Here is a 19,934-nt window from a genome sequence, read left to right on the forward strand (position 1 = left end):
ACAATCAAGGGACTGAACCAATAGGCCCAGTGCTAAGTATTCAAGCCATACTGAGTATTAAGCATCTTTTTTTTTTATTGTAGACTTTTTATTCTAACCTTACAGACTCCTCCCGCTTCCCCAGAGCCTTACATTAAGGCCTCCAGAAACAAAGTAGTCTTCCATAAAGCCTCAAACAAAAGCACACAAGAAACGCTCAACCGCCGCCATGTCCCATAGCAACCTGCAGCTTCCTAAGCATCTTAAATATTATTCTTGGTTGCATGTTTTCAATTTCTAATTTTATATTTCTGGTTCTGACCTTCAGATGCATATCAAATGATTTCTTTTGCATCTCAATTAGAAGTCTAACAGACATTGTGAAATAATGTGCTGGTAACTGATAATCTCATGTTCCCTTCACAACTTACTAGCTCTCTCCCAGCTATGGAAATGCCTATCTTCCAGTTTCTCAGGCTCTATCCTTGACATTCCTGTCTGTGACAAACCAGTCTATTCAATTCTGTCTTCAAAACACACAGCACATCCGATCATGGACCCATTTCCATGGCAATCATTATAATATAAATCACGGAGACCTGGAGTTGCTTCCTAAAAGGTCTCCCAGCCTCTGCTTTGGCCACTGCCATTGGCTCAATCACAGAATGTGAGGCAATCTCCTAACCAAGGAATTCTATTGGCTCACTCAGTTTGAGCTGCTATAACAGCATATGATGGACTAGGTGGCTTAGACATTTATTCCTCACAGTTATGGAAGTTATGAAGTGCATGGTCAAGGAACTGACAGGTCTGATTCTTGTTGAAGATTTGTTCCTGAGCCTATAGCTGGCCACTTTTTTACTGTGTTCTCAGATGGTGGACAAAGAGCAAGTTCTGTTATATTTCCTTGCTTCCTTGCTTCCCTTCCTTCCTCCCTCCTTCCCTCCCTTCTTTCTTTCTTTCTTTCTTTCTTTCTTTCTTTAATTTTCTTCCTCCCTCCCTCCCTCCCTCCTTCCTTCCTTCCTTCCTTCCTTCCTTCCTTCCTTCCTTCCTTCCTTCCTCCCTCCCTCCCTCCCTCCCTTCTTTCTTTCTTTCTTTCTTTCTTTCTTTCTTTCTTTCTTTCTTTCTTTCTTTCTTTCTTTCTTTCTTTCTTTCTCTTTCTTTAATTTTTCTTCCTTCCTTCCTTCCTTCCTTCCTTCCTTCCTTCCTTCCTTCCTTCCTTCCTTCCTTCCTTCCTTCCTTCCTTCCTTTCTTCCTTCCCTCCTTCCTTTTCTGCTAGTATTGGGATTTGAACTCAGGTCTTAGATGCTGTCCCTTAGTAATTTTGCTCAAGGCTGGCACTCTACCAATTAATCCACAGCTCCACTTCTGTCTTTTTGGTATATAATTGGAGATAAGTCTCATGGACTTTCCTACCTAGATTACTTCAAACCCAAATTGTCATGTCTCAGCCTCCTGAGCAACTACGTGTGGCACCATTACAAGAGGCTTCTATTCTTACAAGGACTCTAATGTTACCTCAGAAGCCCCACCTTTATCTCCAAATATCCCTCATATTGCTTTACAGATCTTCCAAAGGCCCCACTTATAAATACCATCACACTGGGTTCTAGGACATCAAAACATAAATTGTGGGAGGTGAGGGACATACAGCCCTTCAGTCCATAATATCTCCCACTATGGAAAGGTATGGCCCTTCTTACCGTATACAAAATCCCTCTCACCTTTCTAGTTATCACTATCACCAGTGTTCTCACTTTACACCACACCTTGTGGCCTGGCTGTGTGCAGCTCATAGCCAAGTCAAGCAGGCCGGCTTCACACTGGCTCCACCCTCAAGTAATGGCAAAGCCTGTACCCTTTCTTCCTGCCTAGTATATCTCATTTATAGCAACCATATCACTGACTGGCTTTATTTTTTATTTTGCCAGTGTTGTTCACTGGTGTATTCCAGTGTCCAAAAACTGATTTATCAGATACTCAAAAAATACTTGCTAAACGGATGAATTAAATGTATGAGCCTTACGTTGTATGTAAAGTGTAACTTTAAATTTACAAAAACTTTCCTACACTTCTCTAGATACTTCTACATCTAAAATGGAGCACGCACCCACAATTTAATTCCAAAATAATGAGCAATAAAATACAGCAAGTATTTTAGAAAAGCCCAAGGAAGGTACCGTCTCAGAGGGAGTTACTTAATGTAACAGGAGTGAGTTTCATAAACTTGTGAGCCCTTATCTTGCTTCTAGTGGTTTCAACAGTATCATTTTGCAAATTCTCATTCAGAAAGCTAAATGCATTCTTTTGTTCTAGTTTGGGCACATAATCAACAAGCTTAGCAGCCACGACACAATAATGCCACTATTCAAAGATTCCATTGCAATCTTTCTTCGCTAGATTTACTGTGATATAAACTGGAAAGAGCTATGAAATCTGTCAAGGAGGATTTCATCTGAATTATTTTCAGAAACTAAAGGGATTTTAAGAATTTGTCTGTAGATTGGTTCCCAGGCCTTTACCATGCAGGTTATGAGGAAAGGAGAGAGGGCAAAAAAGGAAGCCTTATTGAAAATTATGACTCGTGAATGGAAACACTGAAAAAGCTCAGACTAGAAGATGACCGTCAGGGACAAGTTATCTGCATCTGTGTACAGGAACACATACATGTGTCAGAAATGTGTGGTAGGGGGAATATGAGGGAACCACAGTAGATGAGGAGGAAAATAAAGCAGTATTTGGGGGATAGGGGAATGTGATTAATGAGAGAACTGAGCAGGATCTTCATTTTTTTTTCTTATCTCAGGTATGATTCCTATAAGGGTGCTTTCCTCGGGCAGAGATGAATTGCTTATAAGATGCAGAATACAATATGTACTCAGCACTTCTAGGTGTACTTCTAGGACTGTTGGAAATGAGAGGAAGGCATTTGAGCAAGTTTATGACTTTGCCCAAATGAAGTTGAAGAAAACAGTAGTAGAATTTCATCGTCAGTCAGCAACTACCTATTTCTATAAAGTATGTCTCTTGTTCATTCCAGCTATGCTTCAGCCCAGCTATTGTAACTCTACGGAAAGTACATTTCAAGTATCCTTCAAACTTGAGGTGTCAGAGAAGGAGAGATTAAGAGAGGGAGTAGATGAATGAATCTATCTATAGTACCAATGAGAGATGTCAGGGAAGGCTGGGGATGTGCACAGAGATGTAGCCTGGAGAGAAAAGAGGAGCTGGATTGTGAACACACGTAGAGAACTTTCTTAAGCCTGTGCAAAGTTATGGTTTCCAGGGTCAGCATGAGAGAGAGGTGTCAGAGAATAAAGATCATTTAGAAAGTCAGAGTGGCAAAAAAAAGAGCTTTTCACATAAAGAAAGCACAAATGAGAAAGCCACTGAGAATAGATGATAGAGTTGGAGGTTGCAGGGCTGGGGATGATGTCTCATGGCTGGAGAGAGAATACAGAAGAATGATAGGACTTCCAAACTTAAATGATATTGCAGTGTTAGGCTTGAGTCTTTGTCCTGAGAATCTAGGGAGAGCAAGAAGGATCTGATAGATCGAATTTGGACTTTGAAAAATAGCCTTTGGGGGTGGAAGTGTAGCTTAGGTGGTAGAGCATCAACCAATGAATTAAAGCATCAAATAGCGAGTTTGAGTTCTGGCCTGGGACAAAGAAAGAAAAGAAAAGGTCTTTTTTAAAGGAAAGGAAGGGAAACAGAGAAGAGAGAAAAGAAAGAAAGAAAGAAAGAAAAAAAGAAAGAAAGAAAGAACAAAAAACAAAGAAAGAAAAGAAAGAAAAAGAAAGAAAGAAAGAAAGAAAGAAAGAAAGAAAGAAAGAAAGAAAGAAAGAAAGAAAGGGAGAGAGGGATAGAATAAGGAAGGAAGGAAGGAAGGAAGGAAGGAAGGAAGGAAGGAAGGAAGGAAGGAAGAAAGGAAGGAATAAGGAAAGAAGGGATAAGGAAGGAAGGATAGAAAGAAGGAAAGGGAAGAAGGGAGGGAGGGAAGGAGGAAGGGAAGGAAAGAAGGCAGGCAGGAAGGAAGGCAGGCATATGCAGTAGCCAGATGAAGCAGATGGAAGAAGAAAGGCTTTCTTCTGGGACTATGGGATATACATTATAGACAAGTATATCCCTTTTAAAAACCATTATGGAAATTGAAGTGAGAGGAACTGCTAAGTGCTGGTACAAATTGGCAAAGGACTGGGGTGGGCAGAAGGACTCTGGGCCTAAGGCTACAGGGTGAAACAGACAACCTAAGCTGAATAGCAGGTTTGACTGAGGGATGGGTGGGGCATGAGTGGAAACACAAAGTCCATTTCATGCATAGTATTGTTAATATGGTGTCAGAATACCTTCACGTGAACTTTCCCATAGATAATGAGGAACATGTCTGTAGGGAAGTTTTAAGCTAAACATTAGAGTAAGGAACTACTGGTATGCTAGTGAGAAGATTTGGACAGATTCAAAAAGTAAGCCAGGGCAAGACAGTCAAATGTTGTTGGGCTACCAGTGGCTCATGACTATAATCCTAACTACTTAAGAGGCTGAGATCTGAGAATTGTGGTGCAAAATCAGCAAGAAGTCTCCAATTAACCACACAAAATCTGGAAGTGGAGTTGTGGCTCAAATAGTTGGCAGGGCACTAACCTTTAGCAAAAAAGCTCTGGGATAGCTGGAGGCCCTGATTCCAAGCCCCAGGATGTACACACACACACACACACACACACACACACACACACACACACACACACACACACACACACACACACACACACACACACACGGAAATAAATCATTAAGAAAGAAAGAAAAAAAGTAAAATATCATGTTATTGCTCATGTGTAGAATGAGGGAATGGGATGGGGCAGGTGAATATGCTCCAAGAATTCTATACACATGCAAGAAAACTGAACAGAAGAAGGATGGGGAGGGGAGGAGAGGAGGTTAACATAGGGGATGGGTTTGTTCAGGTATGAGCACATGGAAACATAAGCGTGGGGAAAAAATGAGGATTTGTGGGAATCATTCTAGGTCAAGACATAATTTTTTTTTTATCTTGTGAAGATAAAAGAGGAAGAGGGTCTCCCGGAGGGGGTAGTGAAACACTAGTTAGAAAGAAGAAAGCTCAGAAACAGGAGTGTTACGTAAGTCTGAGGAAATGACTCACACTTACACCTCTAGAGATATCAAGTAAGACAAGAACCGTAGTTTCACTAGACTTAGTAATGGGAGGCGTTGGTAGTCAGGAGAGCAGTTTCACACATCCACAGGAGCCAACACCGAGGGAAGAGGCTGGGAACTGGATGAATTTGCAATGAAAACAGTGTTTCCCTTCTTCAGCCGGTCCCAGTGAGAAGGAAGCAGGAAAATCATGGTATTCACAACTTTTCAGGTGCAGAAGGCAGATTCCCTGCAGTTATTCATTGACAGACTCATTTCGGGATTCAGAAGCAACAATATCTCTCCTTCCTTAACTCTAGTTCTACAAAATATAAAGAAGAAAATATTCTATAGACAACAGGAGCCCCTTCTCTGTGTACCTCATTTCGGATCTCAATTACATGCTCCTTGGAACCACTGAGCATTTCAATGCATAAATGTCTGAATTTCCTTTACAAGTTAAGAAGCCCCCTGATATATCTGTTAGCAGTCATGTTCTGGTGCTTTCTTTACATGAAACGTCATGTGGCTTCACAAAGAACTCCCACGGCTTTTACCAGGCAAGGAAGTAAAGAACAGAAGGCTTATACAATAGAAACGTGAACTTTGGAAGCAAACAAATATATTTCAATCCTGGTTCGACACTTTATAAGCTAAACAACCTCAGCCAAATTACATTAACTTCTTGAAAACTTTCCTATCTATAGAACACAGTATAATAATAAATGCCCATATTTAGTAAACTGAGTAGAAAATGGAGATTGAATGTCTAAGACCAACAGATAAATAACATAATTAATGGGAATGGTATAGCCACAATAATTACAAAAAAAACCCACCATGAAAGGACAAAGGATGAACAAACACAAATACAGCAATAGTACTCATTAGACACTAGGTCGAAAATGAACTATACAACTTGTGGGGATGGGAGGGAAAAACTGGGAGGGAGCAAGGGAAGAGGTGACATTATCCAAAAAGAAATGTACTCATTACCTAACTTATAAAAGTAACCTCTCTGTATATCACCTTTATAATAACAATAAAAAAGATTTAATTTTAAAAAAGAAAAGGAAATCCAGTGTTCTTTGGAGTAGGATGAATAAGTTGTTGATCCACACCTCTATTGGAGATCCATTTTTTTTTTATTATCTCTTTAACAATGCTGTTTGTTTTTTTTTTAAGTGTGGTCCCTAAAAATCTCTACCAAAGCTACTTAAAAAATAAATATTTTTTTTATTTTATTGATTATATTTTTCCTGTGAGCAGTTCTTTATTTAGGATAATATATTCAGGGGTTACTGGTGGTGTATCCCATTTCCTTGAGTTTTATCACAATGGTAAGTGTACATCATATTTAACTTATTAATTCATTTTTAAAAATTTTATTGTCAAAGTGATTTACAGAGGGGTTACAGTTACATAAGTAATGGTACATTTCCTGTCAAACTTGTTACCCATCCCTCATTTTTCTTCTTCTTTCCCTCCCCCCAAGTTGTAGAGTTCATTTCCAATTATTGTCTTGAGTATCACTGTTGCGTTGGTTTGCTCTTTGTCCTTTATCTCACCAGTTTGTTGTTCCCCTTCCCTTCTCTAATTCACATAAATGTATATACAATACCCAGGGTAGTTTTTAGAGAAGCAAATGCAAGCCAGGCACTGATGGCTCATGGCTGTAAATCCAGTTACTCAAGAGGCTGAGATCTAAGGATCATGGTTTGAAGCCAGCCTATCCCCAATAGGCCAACAGAAAATCAGGAAGAGGAAGTGTAGCTTAAGTGATCAAGTGCCAACTTTAAATGTAAAAGCTAAAGCACATTTCGCTTAACATCATCTTATATGGTCATATGTACATAGCTTTTGGCCTTTTACGAACCCCAAGATAGGGACACAAATATCTTTTTTCTTTCTTGCTATTGTTTCTAATGTATTTATAATGTACCATGTGATTTCTTTGTTGCTTTGTATGTTCCTCCCCCACAGTACAATCCCTGTTTTGACTGTATTTGATGTCGGTGCCCTGCATTTTGTATATACACCCCTCTAATTCGGGGAGGAGAAGGGAAAAAACAAAATGCTGAAATAAGGATACAGGTTGATCCATTGTAACAATGAGGTGTACAAAACACTATGTTGAAAACAAACTTGACAATTTTTTGGGGGGAGGGTAGTTGTGGAGGTGGGAGGGAAGGGATGGTAGGGGAAAACAAAGGAGGAGGGAACAATGCTCAATAGGAAATGTACTCATTACCTTGCTCATGTAACTGTAACCCCTCTGTACAGCATTTTTACCATAAAAAACATACCAAAAAACAAAAAAAAAGCTAAAGCACAGCACAGCGACAGTGCCCAGGAGGAAGAGGAGGAGAAAAAAAGGGAGAGGAGAAAGAGGAGTAGGGGGTATAGAAGAGGAAAGAATACACAAAAGATAAGCGAATGGTAGATTCCTGTAGCCTGTCTTTGTGCAATCTATAAAGGCAAAATTCAAGAACCTGCAATTGCATCAAGGGAAACTAACATACATGACCGCATGCGTGCATGAGAACCTTCCCTGCCCCTTGTGTCCAGTTCACCCCACTCTATTTTCCCCACTGTTGCCATGCTCACAAACCTCACAAAACACCTGCCCTTATGAGGCTACACTGCACATGTGCATGCTTCATTAGGATTCCCTAGAGGAGGAGCACCACAGAATCACTCTTATCTCAAAGCAGACACACACTTCATGTGAGAATTCAGACCGAGCAGTCAGGGTGGTTAGAAAATCTAGGCCTTTCAGGATTCTTTAAGAACCTCTATTCACTCCAAGTCCCCTGCCACCCACCTTTCTCACGTACACAGGTCACCTCAGAACTGCGACTCGAGCTCAGTAAACACCTCTGTGTTCCCTCAGAAAGAATGCTGCTTTGGGAGTCCCTGTAATCTTTCTGGGTCAGGTGTAGCAGGAGGAGGAAAAACACGCAACTCTCTTCTCTTTTCCTCAACTCTCCTCTGCCCAGTGTGCAGATTTCATTTTCTTCCCCATAAACAGGTTATGGGAACACAGTGTGCAAAGTCATCTTTGGAGCTGGTTAGGACAAGAGAGAGCCTTGTTCCCTTTCTTCTCTCACAGTGCGCCCCACCTGTCCTTAACTCAACCCAACTTCAGGCCAGGTCCTCAGGTAGAACACTAGCCTTGTGCCCAAAAGCTCAAGGACAGTGCCCAGGCTCTGAGTTCAAACCCCATCCCCCCCACGCACACACACACACACACACACACACACACACACACACACACACACACACAGAATAAGAGGAGCAGGTGTAGTCGCTCATGCTAGTAATCCCAGCTCCTTAGGAAGAAGAGACTGAAAGGATCATGATTTGAAGGGAAAAAGTTAGTGCGACTCCATACCAACAAATAAGCCAGTTGTGGTGGTAGATACCTGTAATCTCAGATATGGGTGAGGTATAAGTAAAAGGATCATTGTCTGAACCTGACCCTAGGCAAAACCACAACATCCTATGTAAAAAAGCAGCTGATGAAATAAAGGCCTAGGAGTCAGCTCAAAGGGTAGAACACCTGCTTCTAAAGGAACAGAGTCCTATGTTCAAGCCCACATACAGCCTCCCCCAGAAAACCCCTAAAGATAAAAAATCATGTTATGAACAAGGAAAAGATAACCTGAACAGAATGACAAAATTATTTAAAAATAGATCTACCCTAAAGAATCACACGTATTGTCCCTGTGTCATAATTCAAAGTTCAGAAGTTAAACCATCAAAATACCAGATAAACCTGCAAGGCAGAAAATCTTCCTTAAAAGATCAGTTACATTGTATTTCTTCAGTCTTATATTCATTGAAATAAATGCCACAGAGGTGACATTTCAATGAAAGTGAGGATTCTGTTTTACAGGATGTGGAGGCCAGCAGAGAAGAAGATTCCAGAACTGGCAGAAGCATGGGAGAGGATTCCAGCAGGGTCAGGTCACAAACAGGACTGGCTCACACATGCCCACATCCTGCAGGCCCTGCAAGAGCAAATCAACAGGAGCCAAAATAGCGGGCATCCATCACCAGGAGTCAGAGAAGGCTCTACAGCGGTGGTGACAAGACTTGAAGACAAGGCAGGAGTGATGCACTGCCCACACAAAGCAAGATTTGTCTTCGCTTCTGGCAGCTAACAGTCTGTATCTCCATGTAAGTAAGCAAGTGAGTGGATCCTGACCTCCCACGCATAGCAGTGGGAACCATCAGCCTTTGTTTCCCTGACCATCTTGATAACCTGCTGTTTCTGGCTCAGGGCCTGGATGTGTGTTTCTGCTTCCCTCATTTGGGCAAATTTATATTATACCTGATAAAGCCCCACAGGAACACAGCGATCACTCCCGCTCCGAGTAACACCAGACAACCAACAGTAATCACACTGGCCCAGGCTGCTTAAACTGGGCAGATTATTTCAATATATCCAGGTCAGGTTTACAAAATTTACAAAAATGACTCCTAAAAGATAATAGAATTCCCCTTCTATGATAGTTGTAAGTGAAAAAGAACATAGTGTGTTCTTCAGACTCTCATAGGAAGAGTCTTTTTTACATCAAAATTATTTCATTCTGATTTACAGTCATTTTGATTTATAATTGTTACAATGGGATTATGTCATCTAAAAAGGCAAACTCTCAACTAAGGCCATTCCATTTTCATCTGCTTAAGGGGTCTCAGGCATACTCAGGGTTTGGGGATTCGATGATAAAAAGGACAGATGAAGAAAAATCAGGAAAAATAGGAAAACAACACTACATTGTTTGATTCCTGGCTGAGATGGTAGAACATTTACCAAAGACATAGCTCTTCTTGATTAGACACAAACTAAGGGTTTAAAGATATAAGATAAAGCTAGGCTTCAAAATCATTCTACAGCCATGTTGACATATAATGTCAAAGGTAATCTGAAACAGATAATTTGTTCCCCAAAGAACACCTTTCTTGAATCTTCAGTGGTTGTCAATTCACATTTAAACCAAGTCTATAATCCATAGGTTACTTAGTGCGATTGTTGGGTAATGAGATACAAAGAGATGGACAGCAAGGCTCTAGGACCTCAGCCAAGAGCATCTAGTCCAGGGTAACTGGGGCACAGAGCAGCTGAAACCAAACTAAGCAACCGGTTAGGACACTTTTTTATAATGCTGCATTTTCCTAGAACACAGAGAGGAGCTAAACTGGAAACCAGCTTTGAAATGGTACTATCTTCCAGAACAAAAAGAACTCTGAAGAACAAAACAAAAACACTTTGCTCATCTTCAGAAAATGCAACATAACCAAGAGATACAACTAAAGCTAGTTGCCAGATCCAGGAAACCATGTGACGACATTCAAATGACATCCAAGGCCTAAGCCACAAAGAAAAAGTATCCTAGACTTAAAAGCAGGGTAGCAGACAATGATCCAAAAAACAAATCCTCAGCCATGTGTTTTCTGTACACTTAGGACAGTTTTAGAAATGGTTGCACTCAAAGACTATTTATGACATGGGAAAAATCACAGGAAATTCAGAATTCAGAATCCACAAGCAAAGTACGACTAGAACACCACCATCTATGCCTTCTGCATGGGCTTGCTTTCATGAGATAGTGAAATCAAATAGTTAGGACAAGACATTATGGTCACAAAAATCCTAAAATATTTACTATGAGTGCTTTAGAAAAAATGCTTGCCATCTCTCCTCCAGAGTACCTTGCTAGGAGTTATTAAAGACCATCCAAGCCTTAGAAGTGACAGAGAGAATTGTAATCTTTCTTCTTTATTTAAAAACTTTGCTTTTATTTATAGTTACTGGTTTATGATGATATATACAAACTGAATAGCCAAAGAAAGAGTATAACCTTCCTTATTTACTGAGCATCTTGGTAACTGTATCTGAAAAGATGGCTTTTATTTCAAAGAGAAGGGAAACAGTCAAATTAAGAACTACCCTGACTCCATCCTCATTGGAAGAAGGACAGGTGATTTGGTGAGGCAGTATGTCCATGAATTGTATTGATAGCACATTACCAATTTCTGGGGTATCTTTAAACCTGGAAAAACCAGAAGTGGAGGTGTGGTTCAAGTGGCAAAACACTAATCTTAAGTGGAAAACAAACAAAAAAACATGAAGCTCTGGGTTCAATCCCTACTACCAGCACAATAAACAACAACAACAACAAACAGTGTTCCCATTTCCAAATGTCTCCAGAAGGAGGAGAAACTGAAGAAGGTAAAATTCTCCCAGTTGAAAAACCACTATCTTAAGAGATAACCTCTCTGGTTTTCTGCAGAGAAAACAATGGTCTCAACTCTTTTTCCCTTGCACATACCATAAACATGTTATTAGCAAGTGACATGGATATACAATTTAATTTTGAAGGGCAGATTTAGAGAAGCAAGCACTATGGAAGTATACAACACTGGCACTATACTCTATGAACAGGAAGAAAGGGAGGGGACTGGGAATGAGGGGAAGAATAGGAGTAAGTAACTGAGTGGGAGAGTAATGCAGATGTATGAAAATATTTCTTTGGAGGGACAAAGCAGTCTCTGTGCCTTTTATTTCCTCTCATTTGTTAAAAGTGAATAATCAGTTCTGCAGGCAGCAACATATTCTAGAAGGTAAAATTTGGTCTTTCCACCAAATGAACAAGATAAAGAGGTGAGATTTAATCAAACAAAAGGTGACCATAGGACAAGAGTACTTTGCTTTTTACACTGAAGAGTGTTCAATTACCTTTTGCCTTTTGGAGAGGCACTAGAGAAAGTCATAGAGCAATAAAATGACTTATTCTTGCATAATTCTTGTTGTGAATGTTAGACACATTCAACAACAAAAGGAGAGGTCATGGAGAAAAACCTCAAGCATTTTTTTTCTTTTAGAGCATTGTTGAGTTTTTTCCATTACTTGGAAAAAATAGCTGTCATTCATAAAATCATTCATTTGCTTAATCTGCAGACAAGTTAGTATTTACTCTGCATTGACTCTGTTCCTGTTTCCTTTTGTAAGTATCATGCAAAGAGTTCAGAAGTGAAATATTGTTGCAATTGCTATATTGAGTGATCTACTCCTCTGACAAGTAATTCCTGGGCACACTGGAAATATTGGAAATAGAAACATGAATGACTTCCGTATAATTTCACAAATAAACCTCCCCATTTCCACTGACAAATTTATCATTCAATGGCTAAGCAGTTATAATACTATGAACACTCATTCACCTCCATGTATGTGCTGAAATAGAAAACAAGCAAAGAGAGCAGCATTGTTACTATAGATTTTCTTTAAATTTCCAAGTGGATTTTTTCCAGTTCAAAAGATACACAGCACTTCCATTATATTTACAAACTTAAACATATACGTTTTAAATAATCTTGAAAAAAATTTAAGGAACTAAAAGGCACTCCACAAAGTTGTAAGTCTGCAGGATGAACACTGTCCAATCCAGTAGTTCTGTCTTAGGAGAAGATGATTGTAAACACTCATAACTTTACAACATTCATTGACTCTTTCCACCTGCCTTCTGTTCAGCTATAATGTTCCTGCCACTGTGCTTTACCGCAATTGGGAAATGCCACAGATTCAGGTGTGGCAGAAAGAGCTGTGCACCAAGAGCACTAGATGAAGAGGCACTGCTTAATTAATCAGAGGCAAAGTTCAAGAGGCAGATGCTGGTGGCTCACACCTGTAATCCTAGCTACTCAGAAGGCTGACATCTAAGGATGGCGGTTCAAAGCCAGCCAAGGCAGGAAAGGTCCCTGAGACTCTTATCTCCAATAAACCACTCAGAAAAACGGAAGTGACACTGTGGCTCAAGTGGTAGAGCACTAACTAGCCTTGAGCTGAAGAGCTGAGGAACAGTACCCAGGCCCAGAGTTCAAGCCCCACACCAAAAAGATCATTAAGACAAAATTCATGAGTTGGAAAAGTCATCTGTTAAAAGTAAAATAGCTGGGTGCTGGTGGCTCATGCCTGTAATCCTAGCTACTCAGGAGGCTGAGATCTGAGAATCATGGTTCGAAGCCCCCTCCCTCCCCCTAGGCAGGAAAGTCCTTGAGTCTCTTATCTCGAATAGACCATTAGAAAACCGGAAGTGGTGCTGTGGCTCCAGTGGTAGAGTGCTTGGCTTGAGCTGAAGAGCTGAGGGACAGCGCTCAAGCCCAGAGTTCAAGTCCCACAACCGACAAAAAAAAAAAAAAGTAAACAAACAGTGATTGTTGACCCTGGGAACATTTCAGGGATGCTATTTTGCAAAGACCACTTTTGCAGTATGACTTCCTATCTCTAAGGTGAAGGAAAAGAGCAGATACTGTCTCTTTGGAGATCTGTGTGTGAACATGGGCATAAATCATTATTCTAGAGATCTCCAGTCTCAGTCTCCATAATCTAAATGGGGTTGAGATAATCCCCAAGGGCTCTTCCAGTTTTAGGAAAAGAAAAATTCTATGGACACTGAATGCTATGCTCACTCACAGGCATGAGAAAACTTCTTTTATAGAAAGGGACAGTTTGTGTGCTTATAAGTTTCCTCATGCCCACATACGGAATTGCATACAGTTCTATGTATATTTAACAATAAGGTCCATGTAAGCAACCATCCTTCTGAAACACAATGGTTTCCTACTGAGATTCCTTTAGTATTAGAACTTTTTTTTTCCCCCTGTCATAGGGCCTGAACTCTGGGCCTGAGCGCTGTACCTCAGCTCTTCAGCTCAAGGATAGCACTCTACCACTTGAGCCACAGCACGACTTCCACCTTTTGCTCTTATGTGGTGCTAAGGAATCAAACCCAGGGCCTCACGCATGCAAGGCAAACACTCTACCACTGAGCCACCTTCCCAGCCCCTAGTATTAGAACTTTTGAACTTGATGTCTGTCTCATCTGAGAGGAGGATTTGGTCAGAACCAAAATCAACTTCAAAATTCTCCTTGAACAAATTCACCAAAACCTTTTCAGTCTTGTTGCTGCAAGTTAGGTCTCTTCCTAGAGACAATCAAAAATTTAGGGCTAGAAATGTCATGTGATGCTAATTTTTAAATGTGACCTTAGACTTATTTTTCTTAGAATTCTATAAGCCACTTACACACATTTTGTTATCTTTTACTGTAGTTAGGTATATATTTTATCTATGTATATTATAATGATTTTGTTTATAATTACAAATATAATCCATACTTTTAGAAAGGGTTTTCTTGTGATACTGAGGATTGAATCCAGGGCCTTAAATAGTGCACCAGGCTGGTGCTCTAACACTGAACTAACAATCTTTTCAGCTAAATTTGTTGCTTTCAGATTTTTAAAAAAAATCTACATATCTTTTTCAGTATATGTTATATACCTATTTTATTTTTACCTTTATGCTTCTCTAAATTAGGATTACCATTTTTATTTCACATTAGTCTTCAAAGGAAAATTGAATTAGTTCATGTAGCAGACACCAAAATATGTAGTTAAAAATAAAGCTAATGTAATATAACCAAAGATTACTTAATTTTACTTTGTTTCATCTTTAAATTACACTCAGTATGTCCACTGGTGATGTGTAATCAAGTTTCCTCAGCACAACAGGAAACACACACTATTGATTCAGTTAATATAGGATATTAATTTCCATAAAGCAAGATTAGTCTAATTGGTGGGGATGGTTTGTATTTTTCATTCTTGTTTCAAAAATGGCATAAACACAAATATGTAAAACCTACACTGAATTAATATAACCAAGACCAAATGGTAGGAATCTATTAATAATAGTTAATATTTGCTTGTAAAGACAAAGTTGTAAAGAATTGGTATATATTATAGCTAGTGAAATCAACATGTTCATTTTGGTATAACACTTTGTTAAACAAAACATGGAGAATACATTGTAAACATTTTCCTACCAATATTGGGGTGCTTCAAGAGACGGCAGATTCTGGCTTCCCTTTCCAGTTTCTGATGATCTGTTTTAAAAAGTAATAAAGAAGACAAAATCACAATAAAGAAAAAATAAAGCATAATAAATGGCATACTAAGAAGACACAAAACTTTGGCACTTATTTATCATTTGCATTTGGATTTAGTTAAACACTCTAAGTCAACAATCTAATAATTACTTCAGACGAAGTTTTTTTTTATTGGCTTGATGCTTGATTGGATGAGATACAGATTACAGCTGGATTTGGAATTATAACTGGGCTGTTAGAGATTGCACAAAACAGTACTACTCCTCAACTTGACTGTAAGTAATGATGTATAACTTTGTTTTGTTTTAGTGGAGATAGGGTTTTCTAATGCAGTGCCAGTGCTAAGATTACAGACATTTGTGACATTTGTTCATTTCAACTTCAGTAACTCAAACAGGCATGTTCATTTGAAGCAGAGTGTGCATATCTGGAAACTGGAGGGCCAATGATATTAGAGTCAAATAAGGTCATCATACTTTACTCCTGAGGGAGAATTGTTTTCGGTCCAGCCAAATGTTCTGTCAACCATTCTGCAAATATTGTTAATCTAACTTCCTGTATGCATAATATTCTTTCTAATAACAAGGACTTCCAAGTGCCGCCGTGGCTTGCTTATCTCCACCTGCCTGTTTCCCTGACCATTTATGAGGTAGAAACCATTATAAATCCACATATTAAGAACCATCTTTAGTTTCCTTATAGTAGTAGTAGTAGTAGTAGTAGTAGCAGTAGTAGTGGTGGTGGTGGTGGTGGTGGTGGTAGTAGTAGTAATAGTAGTAGGTAGGTATTTGATGATAACCCAAGTCACTTTACAGGAATAAAGTAAGTGGCAGAGAGACAAGAATATAGAAATACACGTTGTCTGTAAGAACACCACAATGTACTGGCCATAAGCTGAGAATCTTTTTATTGAATATATGGCTTAAACTGTACAGTAGCCCTCTGACATGGGTAGCACGTTTATTTCACAAATAAGAGAACTAGGGGACAGAGATGGTACAAACAGCTTCCTCTATTATAACACTAGGAAGTGGCAGCTAGAAAATCAGCTTTAATTAATTCATGCCATAAAGTAGGCTGAAGAGAATGAGGGGATGGCTATATGTATACCAATGTCTTCAATTTTTGTGATCTCAGAACTCCTATAATTCTTAAAAATGATGAAGGACACCAAAAACCTGCTGATGTAAAGTTGATTGACTAGGTTTTACTCTATTCATATTCAATCAGAAAAAATAAACATAAAAACATTAATACATGTATGCATACAATAATGAATATGTTACATAATTGTTAAAGTAAGTAAATTTAATTCTAACTTCTTGTTTGAAAATAAGTGAAACTTACTGAAAAAATAAAATAGGAATAATACAGTAGCATCTGGATATTATGTACCTAGATAAACCTATTATTAATATTTTACTTACTCTGTTTCTCTCTGCAAGTATACATATTTACCTAATTGTGTGTGTGTATGCATACAGATGGATACATGTTTATTTGTGTATAGTTTTTCAGTCTCATCTGAAGGTAGCTTTCAAATATCAAGATCTTTATCCTACCCTTAAAAATTCAGTGTGTATTTTCTAAGGTTTTGGATATTTGCTTACTATTATACCTATGAACTTCAGTAAATTTAGCATTATTACAGCACTTTACCAATCATGTTCTATTTTTTTTTCTGCTTTAATGGGGAAAGACCCTTGGTAGCATTTTCTCCCTGTACTGCAGCATCAAGGTTAGGCTACATATGACATTTACTTCTCATTTCTCTTTCACTTCCTTTAATTTGGAACATTTCCTCTCCCTAACACCCTGTCTCTTGCAACCCTTATATCTCTGAAAAATTTCTTCGGTAAAAAAAATCTTTCTCATTGTGGTTTTGTCAAATAATTGCTGATAATTTAGGCTACCCAGGCTCTGCTAGAACTCTACCATGCATAGAGGGACATTTTCTCCAGCTTCTCCTCAAAAGTGGTGCTAACTTTGATCACCAATTCATGATCTTGTTGCTTTCTCCACGAAATAGGTTTTTTTTTTCTTCGTTATAGCACTGGAGATGGACAAGAACCCAGGGGCCTTGTGACATTCTAAGTGTTCTATAGCTGAGCTGCATCTCCTTCCCTTGTATTTAAAAAAAAAAACAGTCCCATTGTATAGCTCAGGCTGGCCTCAGACACTCAATCTACCCATCTTGGGTTCCCTTAGCCAGCTGAGCGATGAGTGATTACAGACAAGCACCACTACAGCTTACAGGAGTTCAATACTACTGCCTCAACTGATGAAAAATGATATTGCAAATTTACTCCAATCTTCTTCTTCTTCTTCTTCTTTCTTCTTCTTCTTCTTCTTCTTCTTCTTCTTCTTCTTCTTCTTCTTCTTCTTCTTCTTCTTCTTCTTCTTCTTCTTCTTCTTCTTCTTCTTCTTCTTCTTCTTCTTCTTCTTCTTCTTCCTTCTTCTTCTTCCTTCTTCTTCTTCTTCTTCTTCTTCTTCTTCTTCTTCTTCTTCTTCTTCTTCTTCTTCTTCTTCTTCTTCTTCTTCCTTCTTCTTCTTCCTTCTTCTTCTTCCTCATTTCTTTTGTATTTATAACGTAACTCATGCCAACACATGCATAAGCATCAACACAATCTTTGTCAAAAAGCAAATCATGTTTTAGCTTTATTTTGAAAATACCTTTGACTTTGTGAATTTGGAGGATATACTATTTGGAGTATATGCTATAAAGAACTGATACATTTAGCAGGTTATTTCTTTGTTTGTGGCAATTTAGGAAACTATTTTCTATCTATCTATCTATCTATCTATCTATCTATCTATCTATCTATCTATCTATCTATCTATCTATCTACCTACCTACCTACCTATCTATATCTATTAGGTAGATATAGATAGATATGAATATAGTGTTATTAGTACTTAGAGAATAATACTTCTTTAATGAATTAGCATCACAGTATGGATAGTTTCCAGCTATGTATTAAATAAATCCATATTATCAAGAAGATAAACAGGTATGCTAACCTTATATGCATAACACTACACATACATCAAATATTTATAATTCAAGCCACTATATCTCAAACATATATCCTATATGAATACTCATATAGGAATGTACAAGTAAACATAAACATTTGAGCCAAATTTTAAAACTGCATTTAATAGCATTTGCTTACAGATTGTAAATTATTGTATGTAAAGTATAGAAAAGACATATGCTTATAAATGCAATAATTTTACAGGGATAAGATATGTAAAAATATATGCTAAGTGAGTGCCAGTGCTCATGCCTGTAATCCTAACTACTCAGGAGGCTGAGATCTGAGAATTGTGGTTCAAAGCCAGCCCAGGCAGGAAAGTCCATGAGACTCTTATCCCCAACAAACCACCAGAAAACCGTAAGTGGTACTGTGGCTCAAGTGGTAGAGAGCTTGCCTTCAGTTGAAGAGCTGAAGAACAGCACTCAGGCCCAGAGCTCAAGCCCCCTGACGGACCAAAAAAAAAAAAAAAGTAAAAAAAAAAAGAAAAATATATGCATATATGCTAAACTATGTGAGATACATGTATAAGCACTCAAATTATATAATATATAACTACATCAAAATTTTAAAAGGCAAAAAAGTAAGAATAAACTTTATAAGCAATAAATTCTACAGAGTTTTAGCTATAAAGATAAAAATAATAACAGATTATTGTTATGGACTAAGTTTTTTTCCCTGAAAAGTCCTATGTTGAAGTCCTAGGCTACCAGACTCCAGATGCAATTATCTGTGGAGATGAAGTGCTTAAATAGGTCATTATGTTAATATGAGGTCAGTAGTGTGAGCTGTATCTAATCCAATATAGCTGTTCTCTGTATAGGAATGAAAGACCCTGTGAAAACACAGGGAGATGATGGGCTTCTATAAGTAAGAAGAAAGAAGAAAGGCCTCAGGAACAATATATCTTCTCAAATTTCAAGTGCAAGACTTCCAGTGTCTAGCAGAACTATGAGGAAGTAAACTCAGTCCCTGGAACTTCAGCATGGAACCTAAAGCAAATTAATGCACCTAACATATTAGCCTTCCATTGCTATGCAGCAAATACCACCAGCTGTGCAGCTGAAGCCCCCTGAATTTATAATCCAAGTTACAACAGAGCAGACATTTTGCTTTAGGGTTTCTCTAAGACTGCCATCAAAAGCTCAGCTGTGGCTGGGATCTCATCTTCAGTGTTAGTTGGAGAAGAACCTGGGACTAAGTTGGTGGCAGGGTTCAGTATCTGAGGTACGCTGAGCTGAGGGTTTGAGCTCCTGTTTGTTGAAGGCTTCCTTATCCCGTACCAACATGGTGGCATGTTTCCTCAAAGTCAACTGGGGAAAGAATCTGGGAGGCAAAGGCAAAAGCCACATCCATTCAACCTAAGCAGAATATCCAGTTTCTTAGAAGCAAGAAATGAGGCTGCTCTAGTGACAAGGAGGCAAAGATTAAGGGGGCCATGTCAGAGTTTGTGATACTGAAGTGCTCTCTCTCTCTGCCAAGCACATTCCCTTAGTTTTATTCTCACATAATCACCTCACTTAGAGATGTCCTGTGAGTTGTAAATTATTCTGCAATCTCCCACTGGGGCATGTTTTGACATTCCAACTAGGACCATACAACTGATTTCTTGTGTTCATTAACATGAGAATTTAACAATAATGGAGATTCTCATCTCTTGGCATGCTTTAAATTCAACATCAAGTTCATAACTTAACTTGCAGAAGGAGTAGGTGAGGAGGAGGGATTAAGTACCTATTATATCAAAAGCATATTTCTGTATTTATCCTGCTGAAGACATGAATTCATTTTACATTTAAGGCTTT

The 19,934-nt window shown here is 38.6% G+C and overlaps 1 protein-coding gene across 14 annotated transcripts in view; it reads right to left on the minus strand.

Annotated features, from left to right (window-relative positions):
- Positions 1 to 19,934, minus strand: part of Camk2d (calcium/calmodulin dependent protein kinase II delta) — a 258,224-nt gene that overhangs the window by 154,886 nt on the left and 83,404 nt on the right. For all 14 annotated transcript variants that reach the window (XM_070022483.1, XM_070022490.1, XM_070022485.1 and 11 more), the window contains exon 3: positions 15,029 to 15,088. In XM_070022483.1, the coding sequence (XP_069878584.1) occupies positions 15,029 to 15,088 (60 nt within the window). The remainder of the gene's footprint in view (positions 1 to 15,028; positions 15,089 to 19,934) is intronic.

This window comes from Dipodomys merriami, unplaced genomic scaffold, assembly GCF_024711535.1.
Source record: "Dipodomys merriami isolate MVZ:Mamm:240054 unplaced genomic scaffold, mDipMer1.0.p SCAF_15, whole genome shotgun sequence".
NCBI lineage: Eukaryota > Metazoa > Chordata > Mammalia > Rodentia > Heteromyidae > Dipodomys > Dipodomys merriami.